Raw genomic sequence first — 17572 nt, forward strand, 5'->3', positions numbered from 1 at the left:
GTTCTTGTGGAGTCTTCCAATAAGCAGAACAAGCACAAAATAAGAACAACTTTCAGGATAGGGGTTCTTAATTTTAAAAGGGAAATTAGATGGCAGGCATCTTGTAGTGCAGTAAAATATCTCAGGTAAGTTGAAACTCAGAACCCTCTTCTCCCCCAAGATAAAAGTCATTGCACAATGAAGCATAAAAATAAATTTATCCATGTGCATGCCTTAGTTCTGTTTTACATGTATGTCTTCTGCTTTTATTAGTAGTTTTCAGTTTGTTCTGTCTCATTATAAATTATAGAGGTTTGCTTCCAAAAAAAAAAAAAAAAGGATTTGATACTTGTCAAGCAAACTTCTGCTGAATTCTCTGGGTTTTATTGAAGGAAGACACATGGAAGCAAAGCTCTCTGGAGGGAAAGAAAAAGTTCCCATATCACAGTAGGCTTTAAATGTATTTCTGATCCGCATCTGTAAGCACAGACCAGTTGCTGTGAATAACACTGCAGAGCCACAGATTAAAGTGTACAGGATCTAGTGATAAATCTAGAGGTATTTATTCAAAAAGGATTAATTGAGCATAGCTCAAGAAAAATGAAGGATATTTTCTGTAACAAACCAAGTACTAGTAAATGCTTTATAGCCGACTTGTCCAGTTCTATTTTTGTCCTGTATGGAAGGTCATATGATGTGGTTAATTGTTGCTTCAGTAAACAACAATTCAGCTGCAAAACAGTATTTCATTTTTGTCACTTCTGAGTAGATGATTTCAGAAAAAGGAGTAAGAATATGAAAGAAACAAAATCCAATGGAAAATACACATACCTGGGTGCTCACTTCAGCATTATGTTGAGGATGCACTTGTTTCATTTTGGCAGCATTACTAGCAAGGCATCTGTGCAGGTGAAGTCAATATGGAAACGTGCACCTCCTCTGACTCCAGTGAGGGACACTCGGGCTCGTTCCAGATTTGGGGCCTTTTAAAATATGTAAAGAGGAGCTGATGGCCCCTAGGTCACACCAGTGCCAGCAATCTGACATCAGGGAGCCCACAGTCAGAGAGGGCTGGTGGCACTGCGTGGCACATGCATTGAGCACTTGTTGTGTTGCTGGACCTCTGCCACCAGCCACACGGGGTTGTGGCCTAGGGCAGGTGTGGTGCTCAGCAGAGGCTTTGTGGCTCTGCTCTTCTCAAAGAGTCCCTGCTTGGTCAGGGGCTCTGTTGCTGCTCTGCCTCTTATGACAAAGAGATCATTTCCATTTTTCTGCCTTTTTGTCTGACATTCTTCACAGGTGTGAAATGTGTAGCTGATTCCTTTATGAAATGGGGAAAATAGCCTGAAAAACTGGTCATACCTACCAGCTGATCCAACACACAGGTGCCCTTATCAAGTACTTTGGTGAATAAGCTGCAAAAACTGGCAAACTAGGAACTTAAGCCTTTTCTTCCAAGCAAGAAAGCTGGTCCCTTCTTTCAGTCCTTTTGTAGTAGAGCTGTCTTTCAGTGAAATTATTGACAGCTGCATCTTTGGCACAAAAGCACTGGGACTTTTGCTGAGCTGATGTGCCTTGCTGTCCTCCCAGGATGTTCTTGTCCTTTTCCTGACATGGGGGTTTGCATGGCCAGGTTTTGGTAGTGGGAAGGGCTACAGGTATGGTTTCTGTGAGAAGCTGCCAAAAGCTTCCACACGTCTGGCAGAGCCACTGCCAGGTGGCTCCTAGATGGATGTGCTGCTGGTCAAGGCTGGCCCAGTCAGAAATGGTGGTAGCACCTCTGGGATAATATATTTAAAAAGGAAAAAAAAAAAGTTAAAGAGAAGATGTAATTACAGCCAGGGAACAGCAGTGAGAATATGTGAGAGAAACAGCTCTGCAGACACCTAGGTCAGTGGAGGAGGGGGAGGAGGTTCTTCAGATGCTGGAGGTGGGATTGCCCTGCAGCCTGTGGTGAAGACCATAGTGAGGCAGCTGTGCCCCTGCAGCCCATGGAGGTCCATGGGGTTGCAGAGATCCAGCTGCAGCCTGTGGAAGCAGACCCATACCAGAGCAGGTGGATGCCTGAAAGAGGCCTGTGAATCCATGAGAAACTTGTGCTGGAGCAGGTTCCTGCATTAAGATCAAAGCTATAAAATTGAATTCTGCAGAGAATGGATGATAATTCAGGAGAAAAGCCTCAAAGAAATGCAAAAGGTAGTGCATCTGTTTTGATTCAGTAATTGTTTGGTTTAACATTTGAACTAGTCATGTTATGAACACACCATATGGCAACACTTTTGTAATGCTAGGGTACTTTAAGTCTCAACTTCAGAGCATGTTGAGTTCTTTAAAGCAGTCTCTCTTTTTCTTCTTTTTTAAGCTAAGGCAGAAACAAAAAAGAAATGTATTTTGGTGCTTTCACATTTTTGCACTCCTTCAGTTTGAAAAGCTATTTGTGTCTGTTTTAAACAATCAATAAAGATAAATTAAAAGGGACTAACACACACTTAGGAACTTGCTGAGTGCCTATTGAGGTCAATGAGAAGCTTTCTGCTGACTTGAGCGAGCAGATTATTCATGGAGAACAGTCTAACAAATCAGCAGTGTGAACAGTGTGACAGGACTTGGATTTTGCTTTCAGGCTTTCCAATAAAATGTGGACAGGCATGTTTTTTATGAGTGCAGAATGGATGAATAAATAACAGTCCTTGTGCATCACAAGAGCAGGGTGAGATGGAGAACTGAATGTACCTGCATAAAAGTACCTATATACGTAAACACAAGGAAAGATCATGGAGCTTATGGTGCTAAGGCCCCCCTGTATGGATTTGGTTGTGGAGTGCATGTACATTGGCAGCGATGCTAAGAGAATTCTGCTTTTAAGTGGTGTGTATCGACAGCTGCCTGTCAGTGTCTGGAAGTTAGAGCATGGATTGAATGCAAACAAAAACCTACCCTTGCATTTTACTGCTGAAGTTCATGTGGCTGTTTACGGTGCTGGGCTGCCACCCGATACACCCCACAGCTACAGCAATGTTTCACGGTGGCTGGAAGTTGCAGTCCAATAGGTCCCATTTATTTTGTCAATAAGTCCATGACACAGGACCATTTGTATGATTTGTTGCCTCTTGAAGCAATTGTTTACATTTGAATAGAAGTCCAAATTGCCTTTTTTTTTTTTTATATATGAATGACTGCTTTATTGGTTCATTAATCCCAAGATGTAGCAGTCTCTCATTTGTATTTGTAATAACCCCCAAATCATTGCAGTTCATATTTGGCAATGCTCACAAGCTTCTAAGTCAGTAATCTCCATGTTGAACAGTCCCTGGGTTTGGTGTTGTGTCCTTGAAGTGAGCATGTAGGAGATGCTCTGGCTTGTATGTTTTCTTTCCTGCTAGGACCCTTGTGTGTATTCAGATAAACCCCCTCTTTGCTGCTGCATTGAGTGCAGAATGTCTTTATGGAGGAGACACACAGAGGAAGTTTTGTCTGTCTGTGTTCATCTCTCTGCTCCCTATATATTTTGGGTAGGATGAATTGCTGTGAGAGAAAAAGTTTGTGGGCTGTTGGTTTGACTTACAGACATGAAGGCAAAAGCAGCCCTGACTACTGCTGCTGTGGCATGGACTCGTTCAGTGTTTCTCTCCAAAGCTTGCTGTGCGCCAAGTTGGTCATCACAACATGAGGGGCACCCAAACTGCCTTGTCTCTTCCTCCCTTTTTGTTCTAGATTGGAGTGTGCATGTGTATGTACATCCATACCTCTGTGTGTGTGTGTATGTGTGTGGGGATTTGATGTTTGTCCAGTGTTTCCTTGCCCGCACTGGAACAGTGTCCAGCTGTACTGCCCACCTCTACTCTCATTTGGATGTTGCTGGGAAGAAAAAGAAAATCTGGCATTGCTGGTTCTTGCAGGGCTGTGATTAATCTTGAGATGATCAGTACTCTTCCAAAAGCCTGATCCTCTAATCAATATAATATGCTGGAATTGATCCTCCTTCCCAGTCTCCTCTCCTGGCTAATGTCGTAGTTTTTGTTTATCGTGTCCCTTTAAAGTAGGAAGAACTCAAGGACTGTATGTGTGCAGAAAGTCTGGTTCCTGAAGCCTCTCTTTAGACTTTCCGGTAGGTGAGATGCCTCTGAACCTATGTTTCTGGATAGAGAATCTGAAACACACAAACACTCTGGAGTAAAAATGATCCTTTAGTCTTTCAGTTCAACCATGCCAGCAATTGCCCAGGAAGGTGTGTTGGGTGAAGAAAATATGTTCCTTGTATTCAAATAAACTCCTATTCTGCTTTCATAGCTTACTTTTAACATAGTACCTTTAACTGCATGTCAGCATTTTTTCAGTGGTTAGAGCTGGTTATCTTATCAGAAAGTTTCCCTGCTGGAATATATATTCATGTTGTTGACACTTTAGTTTTAAAGCACATGAGCTGGCTTCAAGTTGGGTTTGTTTGGGATTTTTCCTTCTCCATGCACAGATTGCTATAAATTGTTTTCATGGTGTATTAATAACCTGGGAAGTGAGATAGATGCCTGGATTGGGTGATTTACTTATTGGCATTAAGGAATGTAGAAAGTCAGGACCTGTAAATCTGAGTGTGCTGGAGCACATGCTCATAATCCAGACGTATTGTTCATGGTCGGGAGTGATTTGCCAGTTTGGTATTTTTTTAAATTTTATTTTGTTCTTTTTTTTTTTCCTTTCTTTCTTTTTTTCTTTTTATCCCTGCGTTGCCTGGGGATTTTATGCCTCCTGCTGTTGAGTTAGCTGGAACAGCAATATAGCTCTGGCTCTCCTCCAGGCTGATGGAGAAGGAAGTGTGGTCAGTGCAGCTCAGTGCCCTTCGATACAGGGACAGGATTTTAGGCACCTGTGGCCAGATTGAGCCAGAGGCATCCAGGCAGGAGCCTGGATGGTGCCCAGGGGCAGTGGTGGCAACAAAAACGAGCCCTTCCTATGCCTTTAGCAGGGCAAGAATGGAAGTTTTTCATGTGGGAATGTACTGCTGCTGCCAGCAAGGGACAACATATGGGTTTTGAGAGGCTCAAGTGTCATACTGTGGGTGAGGATTTTGTCCTCAGATCTGCCCCTTTAAGTCAATAATGTAGGACAATTAATCAACACTTAATGTTTCCGAAGCTCAGCACAACTAACCAGTAATGGCACAGACATTTTGCCTTCAGCCATTCTGTTGAATTCCAACTGTGTTTTTCCTTTTTGCTCTCAGGAGCCTGAGTTAACAAGGCTTTACCAGCTGTGGGGGTATGGGGTTTGCTATATGAAAACAATTTTGTCTTGAGCTTGGTTTATTATTTACTTGAAGTAGTTTTCTTACTGAAGGAGTTGCTTAAAATCTTGGAGAGCCAATGGTTGCCTTCTGTGTACTTCAAGCCACTAGTCAGACAGCTATTGAAGTGTTTGCCCCTTCTGTGGTTGAAGTATTAGGGCTGTTTATCTTCCTTTGCAGGGTAGATCATTGGGTGGAAAAATAGACAATAGCACCAGTAGTGAAGGAATAGATATATAATAGATACAGGTGAAGAGTAATGTGACTTTTAATGTGATCCTCGCAAAATGCCTGGTGGAGAAAACAGCATTCTTTGTGATGATACCTTGTGAATTTAGCAATTGCTGGAATCAGCAATTGGCTGTACAGAGGGAAGGTGACAGCAGTTGACAGTTCTGTGCTCCAGAGGGACAGAAACAAAATGGTCATGAATTCTGCTCAGGCTTGGACACAGAGCCAGATCTGAATTTGTAAGGAAGTACCCTTATGTGAATATAATATCCCTTTCGTAGAGTGTCATCGGGATAAACTGAAATGTTGCAGAAGGTGGAGGAGAAGTTTGCAGCTTTCACAAAACCAAGGTAAAGCCTTTGTCACACTAGTACATGTCAGTTGATACTATTGCAGGTTTCAGAGAGTGAGGTACAAGCAGGAGAATGATGACTATTCAACTACCATGCATAAAAATTCATCTTAAGGTATTATTATTTTCTTCTCATTCATAGCATGGCCGGACCCCCCTGCATCTTGCTGCCCACAAGGGTCATCTCCACGTTGTCCAGGTTTTGTTGAAGGCAGGTTGTGACCTCGATATTCAGGATGATGTAAGTAGATACAACCTTCTAACTTGGGGTGGAGGGGAAAAGGTGATTTGCAAATAACAGTAGACCTTCACTTCTTTGAAGTAGGATTAAATGACAACAAAATCTCTCTCTCTACTTTCCAATTCAGAGATGTAACCTCTAATTTGGAGATGCAAAAGTGTATGGGAAAAAATGTAAAATGTGGTGGTTTTCAGTTAATAGCTTGGTCGTCTTGTTCAAGCTGCAGAGCTTTATAAGAGCTCTGCTTGTGCCAGGTGGGTGTGAGAGCCATCATCTGCTGTTTCTTGTAGAAATGCACTAGGAGTTCATTGTGGGAACCCGCTGGAGGACATCAGGTAGGGGACACAGCCCGTTGTGATGTTTGCCTGAACTGGGAGATGCTTTTTGAGTAGACGCACCCCTCAGCATCTAGAACAGCTGCCCGTAGCACAGTGCTGTGCCATGGGATGGCACCATGCTTCATGTGGGGGTGGTCACATCTCTGAGGTTGTTGTGTGGTGGGGCATCAGCACAAAAAAGCTTTGAATTTACCAAATGGTAGTTTGTCTTCATTTGGTAAAATATGTAAGTTACTGGAATTTCTGGGGTTTCTATAAGAGTTGTTCTAATCTTGGACTGGGCTTTAAGGCACTTTGGAGTGACAGGTAACATGGAATTAGTTCCCTCACTCTGGTGAAAAAAGGTGTAGGCTGAAATGTGCAACAGCAGTTAAATAAGCATGATTTCTTCAAATTAATCGCTAACTTCTGATGGCACACTGGAAGAAGTTGAGGAAGGGTTGCTTTTGTTCCCCCTGTAATATATAAGGTGGAGAGTCTTCACAGGCCATAGAGGTCCAGAGGTGTTAGTAGAGGCACCTGTATGACTGTTAGGACACTGGAAATGTCTAGGTGCCTTTTGAAAATGCCCTTGGGCATTTGTTTGCATCTAGAGAGTTAAATGTCTATAGCAATTGGAAAACTGTTTTTTTTTTCTGCATGAGTAGCTGATTCCCTGTGAGACAAGAGCAGTCTGCCTGACAAGCTTGGGGCTGGAGTACTGATGTGGCCAGCTTTCTACAGGGAAACTTAATTTTCCACGTAGAAAATTTGCTTCCTGTGCTCTTTATTCTTTCACTGTGCTCTTCTGTGAAATGGAGCAGATTTGCAAGTGGAATGGGAAAATCAGTTTATTCAGATGTATCCTGGGTATGCTTTTTGACTTCTCCCAGCAGAAATGATTCATTAGATATTTAAGACAAAACTGCAGATACTTTACAAATACAGCCAGTTTTCCTGAGAAAAGAAAACTGCTGCTCTAAGAAAGCAAGAGCTTCCACTGATTTGGTCAAATTTGGTTTCTGTGGAAACTGTTTTTTGAATAAGTCTGGTTCATTTGTTTTAAGCCTCTAGGAATAAAATCTAGGCTGTTTATATGTAAACATGATAGCCATGATGGAAAAACAGTAAAGCAGTGTTCAGCATCATTTCAGTTCAGTGAAAAGTCTTGCTTGTAGAAATGCTCAGCTCATAGAAGACATGTTGTCTTGTGAGCTTCTCAGAGGCTTTGTTCACGACAATTGGATAGTTCCTCTAAATGTGGTGATTAATGTGAGCAGAGTAGATGCATAGATACTGCTTCTTTAAAATGTATTTTGATGTGTAGCTTTGTACTTAGTAGAACTAGTAATTTGGTTGGGATTGAGGGGATCCTCAGGAGTTGCTGAATCTCAAAGGATATGTTTGGATTTGTCTTGTAGGAGGAGGAAGGCTAAAACTCCAAATGAAGATTTTTGCTTGTGATAGGTATTAACTAAAATATTTCTGCTTTCCTTTTACATAGGTCTTCAAAGAAGGTTCTCTGCTTATGGCTTCTCCTTGTATAATCCATTTTACAGTTTATGCCCCACAAAATATGTTTGTAGTCTCTTTTAGTTGCAATCTATTGATTATACCTTCTGTCACTTTTACTGTGTACTTATGTGGCAGTGAAGGCATCTTAGTCTCAAGTGTTGATTAACATCTGTATGCTTCATTGCTGTTTTTCAGCAGGTTCAGATATGAAAATGCCTGTGTGTGGAGTATTATATTTCATTGAAAAGCAAATTATTTTGTTGATCTTGGTCTATGGCATTGTTGCGATAGCACACAAAAATCCAAAAAGATGACCTACATTTTATTTTTCCAAATAACAAGAGAAACCTAAACACTTTATTTTGGAGTTTTGATCAAATTCAAGACTAAGTTTTAATTTGCCAGATGATAAGTAGAAACTTAAAAGCTGCTAAATGTTGTGGAGAGATTAAAATGCTCCCTTTCATGTTCTACAGATATATTCCCTAAACACGGTAAGAGCCTTAAGAATTAGTTGAAGAATGACCTCCAGTGGCCTGGAGTGGGATTATTACGAGTTTCAGCCGGTGGAGTCCAGCTCTGTAGAATACGCCACTCCGGGAGCTGACTCTTTCCTTCTCCCTGCCAATACTGACAACTCTTACTGGGATCCCAATGCCATCTCTGAATGGTCAATGAGTGTCCATACAGCACAAACCTCAGAAATAGTCCAGGAGAAAATTGTCCCGGTGAAGGAAATCAAGGATGAAAAAAATAAGAGAAACCAGAAGAGAAAGGCTAGGAAGGAACCTAGAAGATCAGAAAGAGAGAAGGAGGTTAGAACTCTCTTGCATCAGCCCTGCCCTGCGCCTGACGCCTGCTGCGTGCATGCTGCGAATCCTGGTGCGGCGCTCCGGCGTGGCCGAGCTCCCTGCGCTGCATGGCTGCATGGCCCGCTTGGCGCTCCCTGCTCTGCATCCAGTCCCCTGCCCTGTCTGCACCCTTGAAAATCTAACTGGGAAAACAAGCTGATTTAAAACAAAGGCTAGAGATCCTGAAATTTCCCTTTTGGAAGCTCCAGTTTAAGAAGCAGAAAATTAGTTTCAAATGGAACAATAGCCCAGGGTTCATAACCATTTCTAGCTGAATGAAAATATGCAAAGGGGCTTATTCCTGTGGTCCCATTTCATATAAGCTGTAATTTGTTTTGTTCATGATTATTTTTCATGCCTTGATCACTTCTGCTGGACATGCATCATCATCATTTATTGTGCAGAGTGAAGTTGTTCTTAACGGTGTTTCATGACTGCCTCTCTGTAGCAAAAGGGGAGGAGAGCAGCACAGATACATTGAGAAACATGAGAGCTTATTCAGTTCCTTTTGTGTACAGCTGCTTCAGGATATCCACATATGCTTGTATGCTCCTGCAAGTATTTAACACTTGGTTATATTTTAACTTCAGAATATTTTGATTCTGCTGTGAATTTAGTGGCTTGATTTTATATTACATGACTTTACAAGCACCATTCAGCACTTTGTATCAGGGATTGAAGCCATGAGTTTTTCCTGGTTATTTTGGTTGGTTGTTTTTTTGGTTGGCCGAAGATGTGGATGCTCCATCCCTGGAAGTGTTCAAAGCCAGGCTGGATGGAGCAACCTGGTCTAGTGGAAGGTGTCCCTGCCCAACTCCCCGGCAGGGGAGTTGGAACTAGGTGATCTTTAGGGTTCCTTCCAACCCAAACCATTCTATGATCTTGGTTCAATTTGCCTGTAGCAAGATAGTCTGTTGATTTCTGCAAACATAGAAGTGAAGAGGCAAAGTGTGACATGGGAGAAGGGCTTTAGAGGAGATTGTACAACTGTTGGATGCTCTGGAGAATAGGAATGTGCAGGAAAAAAATGGGGTTATAGGTTGGGGTTTTTTTAATCAGAGAAAGGAAAAAGTAACATGTATTACAAACTAATGTAAACCAAATCTCATTAATTTGGGTCTGTAGAGTCTATAATAGAGACTCCAGTAACCCAGGAGAGCTGTCAGAAGTCTACCTGAGACTGTGTTGGAAGTCACTTGTGTTGTTTCCTTTCCCTTGGGGTGAACTTTGGATGTAAACAGATGCCTGCCCAATTTCCAAGTGCCTGTTCCCAGTGGTTGCATCCACTGTTCTAAGATAGCTCATGAGGAAGCTCAGGGAGATAGTTGCAAACACCAGGACACTGAGCAAATTCCACCAGCAGTGCCAACAGAGAAGTGCTAAACAAAGGGTAATGCTGAAGTCCATGGGGAAAAATCAAGATGTAGGTGTCTGCCTTTCTTCAGGACTCCCAGCCTGTAAGCCTCTCCTGGAAGCAGGTGTTTAAGCCCTCTGTAGAGAGCATGGTTTCCCCCTCTGGAAATGTACCTGCTGCTCTGCAGGAGCCCAGTTACAGGTAGAGCTCTCAAATGTGCAGTCCTGCATCCTCTGCATCAGGGGATGCAGATTTCTATCCCAGTCTCCCAGTGTCAGCCTCTTACTATCCCAGTAAATACCGAGATTTTTTCCTAGAAGTGGAGAACTTTCAATACTGCAGTGCTATCATGGCAGGACGACCTGGGCCAGTACCGCTACCTCTGGGCTACTGTGGAAGAGCCAGTGGCCACTTCCTTTGCTGGCTTGATTTTGAAGGGTTGCAACCATACCGGCAACATGTGTGGAGCTTCTTCCATCAAGCATGTGACAAGGGCACTCACGGGGGCAGAGGGAGGAGGGGAGCTGCCTGCATTAGGGCTGTGCAGGGCCAGGGTGTGCTGTGCCACCGTGACACAGCGCCCTGTACCCACCCACCTTGCAAGCTGACATGTCCAGGGTGTGGACACGTTGGAGTGGAATCTCCTGAGTTTGAATTGCCTTCAGGGCTGGGCAGAGTCTGAGGAAGGGGGTTTAAGATTCACCAGTGTAGACCTTAGTGCCTTCCTTCTATTGAGCCTTTTTGGCCGTGGGCCCGTATCTGCCTTTGGGCAGACTCTTGTTTCTATCAAGGTCATGTTTCTGTGACACGGCACTGGAGTTGTCTCTCTTCATTGTTACTGATCTGCAGCCTCTTCCTAAGGCATAAATCTCTTGCAAATAGGATCATAAATTGTGCCCAACATAATAGTCTGGACAGTTAATACGCATTTACCGGTGTAATTGCTCTCTGAGCCTCTGGAACAGACCCCTAATGCTTTGCTAAAGGCGGAATTCTAGTGAGTGCTTTCAGAAATGGTTATTTTAGCAATTAATAAAAGGTACACAAGTCAGTGATTACACTGTCTGAAAATTCATGCTGTGAAAAAAACGCAACTCATCTGTTTTCTCAGACTCCATGAAAGACAAGGCAGGGATTTGCTCCATTGCTGATGGGGAGGGAAGGCAGGTTAGTGTGCAGTGGTGCAGGCACTGTTATTTATAGGATGACTGTGCCCTCCCGTGGCTGGGTTGCTCAGTGGCTGTTACACAGAAGCCATCACAACCTGGTGGTTCAGCTTCCACAGCACTTTAAGCAGTTTAATGTTTGTGCTGAGGTATAAGGAAACAGTGGACCAGGTGCTGCCCTGTCCTGCTGGCTGAGGGATATGGTGGTGGTAGGGACAGACCCTCACCAGGACTTTGACGTGTGCCCTCTCTTCACTGGGAGGTGCCTCAGTTGGTGAAACAAGGTTCGAGATACTCTTTGACACTCCCTGTTGCATGGATGAGGTATTTATTTTGTCCAGTCAGGGTGTGGGTTGGACCTTACTCTTGGATGCTCTTGTAGGGAAGATGTCAGCACCAAAGTCCATACCTTGGGCAGGAAGCACCTGAGCCTGCCATTTGTGGGACTTGTGTCCCTTCACCTATGTAGGCTTCCATTTCAGAGACCAGAATATATTTTAGGACAAAGCTTAGGCATGGCTGAAGCTATCCCAGTACTGCTCTGTATTCCCAGCGTATGGCCCCCCAGGATACGGGTTGAGATTACCAAGGGAGACCTGGTCTCTCAGCAGTGAGGTGTGCTGCCCACTTTCCAAACAGACAAATGTGTTTGTTTTAAATTTAAATGAAATGCTGTTAGAAGTAGCTGTCATATCAACAAAGCCCCAAAAGCTGAATAGTCTTTGACCTCACTGTGGTTACTGTGATGGGGACAGGAACAAGCCTTGGTTTAAACTGTCCCAGTAAGAAGATCCTTAATTACAAACCAAATCTTGTACAGTCCCTTCCTGTCCCCAATTTGATCTTCTCCAGAGTAATTTTCCAGGCTGTAAAGTTGTAGGAACTAACCATTCATTGTTCAAATTCCATCCACTGCAGTGGCAGTTGCCATTTTGTTTTAGTCTGTTTTATAATATCTTTTGTAGGTTTGCTGGTGCATCAGTACCACTTGGCCGGGGTAGGTTGGCAGATTACTTTCCACTTCATGATAGTCAGACAAAAAGACTTTTGCATTGTCCCACATGACTCACTACTGCAGTAACAGTAGCTGTGCCATTATCAAAAATCAGGTATCAAATTCTTTCTCAGTTTGTTGGTGAGCAGATTTCCATGTAGTCATAGTAACCGGTAACTATCTGATGTTTGTACTTGTGAGATGGTAAAATTTAGACATTTTCCATAACATTTTGGTTGTCTTTGAATTTGGAACAAATACATAAGTTCAGAGCACTTGCCATGCTGTCAATTTTCCAATACTTCTTGTTTTCCTGAAAGTCCCACTTCCTGGAAGCATTACTGTCTTTGTCTCTTAAAATACATTTTCAGTCGCAATAAAAAAAGCAAAAATATGTAACCTCTAGAAACAAAAAAATTAGCAGGTTTTTAAAAAGCACCTTCAACACAATTTTTTAAAATCAACTTCATGATTATAAGCTAATTTAATGATTTACTGGTAGGGATTACTGAAAGGTTGTGGTTGGCAATGCTCATTTTTTTATAGATTAGTAACTATTTTGGTGTCATTAGCACAAAAGCACCCCACCAAGAGCAATTTTTCAGTCAGCTGCTAATTGCCTTTGAGAACAAATTGTTCAAATACGCCAGTTATCCAAAGACTCTAGAACAGAAAATACAGAAATTCCTCTAGTTTTAGTATTTAATATAATATGCTACTATCTGATAACGAATTGTAGCAGAGAAATTTTGTATCTATTTAGGATTTGGCTTCCTGCAAGCTGCTTTTCTTTAGGACATGTGGCATATCTCTGCCCTGTGTGTGTTTGTGGTGACCATTATCTAGATAAGCAGAAATGGATGGGATTCCAAATCTGTTTATTCATCACAGAAAAGTCTGTGTGCAGCTTTGAAGCCTGTCTTTGTTCCTGGACTCAGGCTGTGCTTCAGCATTGATGGTTCAAAGCAACTTCAAAGGAAAGCCAAGACCAGTTGTTGTGGCAGCAGTGGCACTGCTACAGCTCATTTTCCCATTGATCCCTGTGTTACATCCCTATGCACTGCTTCATAAATCCTTCTCTAGCCCCTCTTTTATCAGGTTCTCACCAACATGTACATAAAAACATATAGATAACCCCTGATGGGCAGGGACACTGGTTTAAGTCTGCCTAGTCTTCAGTTTCTGGAAGGATTGCAGAAAACTAACCTTGGGCTCTCTAGCTGAGCAAATGAGTTCAGCAGTTTTTAGAGAGGAGATAGATGGGCAGTCAGACAAGATGACCACATTGGTGTAATTTCTTTTAGAAAGCTGGCCTTAAAGGAAATAAACTGATGTAAGAGACTTGCTTGTTGCTGCTGCGTGGCGGGTCAGTGAGAAATGAAAGTCCTTTGGACCTCAAGATTACTCAGTTGCTTGAGTGAAACAAGTGGATGGTCCTGCAGTTGTGGTCCTCATGGTAAAGTTGCCTCCACTCTTAGCACGAATGGGTAAATTCATCAGAGGTGCTGAAGAGACAGATCTCATCTCATGCTCCTTATCCTAAGCAGGGCTGATGGAGCAATCAGAGCCAGAACAGGAGAGCCTTATCCAGTTAGTGTAAGTGCTGGAGGATCATTATGATGAATTACAACAGCCTGTAATTCCCTTTAGTCCCCTACAGACACTGTTGACTATTAGACACATAGAGCCAAACGTGTTCAATTCACTGCCTTCTAATACTGCCATGTGTTTAGAATGCTTCAGCGCTGTATATGGGATTGTGATGACTTGCAAAATACTGTAAATGGTTTGTAGCTCTCTGATAGTTTCAATAACTTCATTAATCTTGGAAACTTCAATGGTAGTTGTTTATGGGGACTGTTTTCAAAGGCAGCTTGGATTTAAGCAGTATGTGTGTCAAAGGTGCAGCCCCTGTGTATGTTGTCTGCATTTGCATTGAGTCAAAATGAGGTGGGAATTGTACCAATTACAAATTTGCTTCTTTTTGCAGGGTGACCAGACAGCATTGCATCGGGCTGCTGTGGTAGGGAACACCGATATAATAGCAACTCTGATTCAAGAGGGCTGTGCTTTGGACAGACAAGACAAGGTAAAAGGCAAAGCAAAAGCCCTTGGGATGGCAGCCTTTGCAGTCAGTAATGTTAAGGTCTCAGAGAGAAAGTTACAGTTTATGCTCCTTAGTAAGTGTCTGATGCTTTGAGAGTAATTGGAACAATTACACTGAGAAAAAGGCTGCACCTTCTCTTTAATACAAGTGACTGATTTAGTTATGCTTTTATATTAGGCTGATAGTTTTTGGTTTGAGAGTCTGTTCTCAGCTCATTAAGGGATGAATTAAAGGAATGTGCAACCATACTACGCCCTACACAAAACACTGCACAGTTCCCATGATTATCCCAGAAATTTGAGAATCCCAGGCTGTAAGTTTAATTTAGGAGTAAATATAACTAATTTCAAGTTCCAAACAAATAATATTTTTACCCTCTTCTAAAAGTAAAATAGAAAATAAGCTAGTAGGAAATGAAAAATATTTTTAAGAGAGTAGGTTGGTTATACAGCCCCTAACCTTCTCCTCTGTGTGTGTGCTCTTCAGGATGGGAACACTGCTCTTCATGAAGCTTGTTGGCATGGATTCAGTCAGTCTGCCAAAGTGCTTGTTAAAGCAGGAGCCAACGTTCTTGCCAAGAACAAGGTGAGACCCATGGAAGAGGAGCTTTCAGTTCTGGTCTAAGGTGGCTGTTTCTCAGAACTGGAGATTTCTGGCCGTGGCATTTCTCAGCAGGTGGGGGACCAGCTCTTAGTGAGATTTTTTCTTCTTTTTCTTTTCATTTATCATGCCTGGATGGTTCATCCACAGGCATTAGGAAATTCATATTTTGGCAGCTGACGCAGGAGAAACTCAATAACGTGTTGAATGATACATTAATTACAGCTGAGGAACACTGCCATTCCTGTGGAAATCTCCATGGTGCTCTAATTTATACTGAGGAGATTCATTGTGATTGGTGTGATTTAAAATGGAAATGAATTGTACTAATAAGAAAATGGTATTGAAAATCTGTTTTTTTCCAGAAATTAAACAGCCAAAGAAATGTAAGCCACAGAGGGAAACAAAAAAAAGAGTACCTTTTGTTACTAAATTCTTACTAATATATTAGCATAGTCTCTTCCCAGAATCTTGTAATGAACCTGGATTATGTTCCTTTCGGTATTTATAAAACCTTGAGAGCTGTTTAGTGGAAAGAATAACAAAGTAAAGGGGTTTAGTTCCACTCTAATTGTTATAACTGAGGGGCACTTCAATTCAGTAATTCAGAAGTTAATGGAATAGTCCAGGAAATGGTGGTAGCAGCCCATGGTGTGAGCAGAGTCAGGGTTTGGATGGCTGTGCTGCTGGGTTGCTCAGATCATACGGCTGGCACTGTGCCCTAGGTGACAGGGAGAGGGGCTTTGGGATGGCTTTAGGGGATGTCTGAGCATTTTTGGTAAATTTCTTTCTAAAACAGCAGCTGGAAGGGGCTGGGAAAGAAAGGAGACAGCTGGTCAAAGTCTAAGATTTCGAGTAAAAAGGCATGTTGCCTGGGCATAATGTTTCTGTATGTGCACGTGTGTATATGTATATGCACTATAGAAGCATAGGTTTGTACAGTTGTGCTCTGCAATTACATCGTCTTCAATATTGTTTTATGTGTATCCCTTCTTTTATATTATTTCTACTACCAGTTCTTATTTTCTGTAATTACTTTTGCTGTAATGTCCACCTAGATTTGTATCAAGGGTACTTTAGAGAAGTTCTCATGCTTGACTATGAAGTCTTGTTGAAGCTATCCCTGGATACGCTTGTCTATGTATAACCATACACTTCTGTACAAAGGTGTGGGCTTAAGATGCAAGTCTGGTTATCCTGCATGCTTGGGTGCCTCAGGGAGTTAGAAGATTTCGCTTACAATCCAGTGTATGTCAGCTGGAGGCAACCTCTCTGGGAAAGTATGTGCACAAAATAGCTCAGCAGGGTTGATGGCTGAAATATGACTGGCAAACTTAAATACTACCTGAGCAACTCCTGTGCTAGTCTTTGATGTCTTACCCACACAGTCTTACCCTTTGCATTTCACTCTTTGGATGTTTTCTAATGGACAAGATATATTCTCAGGAGCTGCTGAAAAATGTGGGAATCCTGCATGCTTGTACGTGCTTTTACCCTTTTGTTTTCAAGAAAAATGAAGAGCTTAAGTCTACTTAATCCCAAAATGGTTTCTCTGTTCTCTCAGCTTTTTGTGTTACTGATGACAAGGCATTATCATTCTGACAGCTTTTCTGGCAGCCAGGGTTGACTGCCATGTGCAGGAGCATCCCACAGGCTGTTGACTTACACCTAGACAATGTGTGATTTGGGATGGACGGGACAGATATGGGCTGCTAGATTTGCCAAATCTGTGAAACAGCAGAAGATGGGAAGGATTTGACACTGTGTTTTGGGTAGCTGTATTCCTCCTGCACAGCAATCACCCTGGAGGTGCAGTTTATTTTAAGTTGGCTGAATAAAATCTCTTCTGCTGTGATAGATCATTCAGTGAGATCAGTTGTAGCCTTATTTTTAGATTCTCCATCAGTCTGTACATTTCAGTGAAGACTCCCAGACTGGTACAACCCTCTCTCCCTCTCAGAAGTTGGTGTGAGATTTGTCACCCCATGGGAGATGAACCAGATGAGCCACTCTGTGAACTCTGACCCTTGGCACCGTGATTCTCCCAGAATTGAAGTCCTCATCTGCTGCACAGGACATCTGCCTTCCCACCAGGACCAAGCTGCCAAACAGCAAATGATAAAGGCATTGCAGAGGCTTTTCAGAGATAAACCCAGGAGGGAAAAAATGAACACTTAAATGCAATTTAGCTGTGAAGAAAAATGTTCATGTCTGTCACAGCTTAGGGACTGCATTCGGGTCTGTAATATCGAAGTGAAGACCTAAGACCACATCTAAGACTTGGCCTTTTGTAATTCAAACCCTGCAGCTTTGATCTGTGTTTTGAAAGCAAGGAGGACAAATTAAAGGACATAATCAAGGTGAACAGGCAGCGCAGTAAGCCTGGTAAACCTTTTTACCTGAGGTGATTTAATTTCTAGCTCCCAATAGCCAAAAACCCTGAATGTTTTCAGGCCAACAAAAGCCAAATGCTGCCAGAAAAACTTGTCAGACCAAAAAAATCATTCACCACGTTAGAGAGGCAATACACAAGCCAACACTTCTTTGATTTCTATCCATTTCTGCACATTTTCTTCTTTGAGGA

The 17572-nt window shown here is 42.4% G+C and overlaps 1 protein-coding gene across 9 annotated transcripts in view; it reads left to right on the top strand.

Annotated features, from left to right (window-relative positions):
- The window catches only part of ANKRD6 (ankyrin repeat domain 6), a 90082-nt gene that overhangs the window by 58758 nt on the left and 13752 nt on the right, over window positions 1-17572 (top strand). For 6 of the 9 annotated variants that reach the window (XM_048297254.1, XM_048297256.1, XM_048297253.1 and 3 more), the window contains 3 exons: window positions 5986-6084; window positions 14272-14370; window positions 14875-14973. In XM_048297254.1, coding sequence (XP_048153211.1) covers window positions 5986-6084; window positions 14272-14370; window positions 14875-14973 — 297 coding nt within the window. Of the gene's footprint in view, window positions 1-5985; window positions 6085-8392; window positions 8732-14271; window positions 14371-14874; window positions 14974-17572 lie in introns of those variants that run through there. The other 3 variants (XM_048297250.1, XM_048297252.1, XM_048297259.1) reach the window with 1 other exon arrangement.

Source organism: Corvus hawaiiensis, chromosome 3 (genome assembly GCF_020740725.1).
Source record: "Corvus hawaiiensis isolate bCorHaw1 chromosome 3, bCorHaw1.pri.cur, whole genome shotgun sequence".
NCBI lineage: Eukaryota > Metazoa > Chordata > Aves > Passeriformes > Corvidae > Corvus > Corvus hawaiiensis.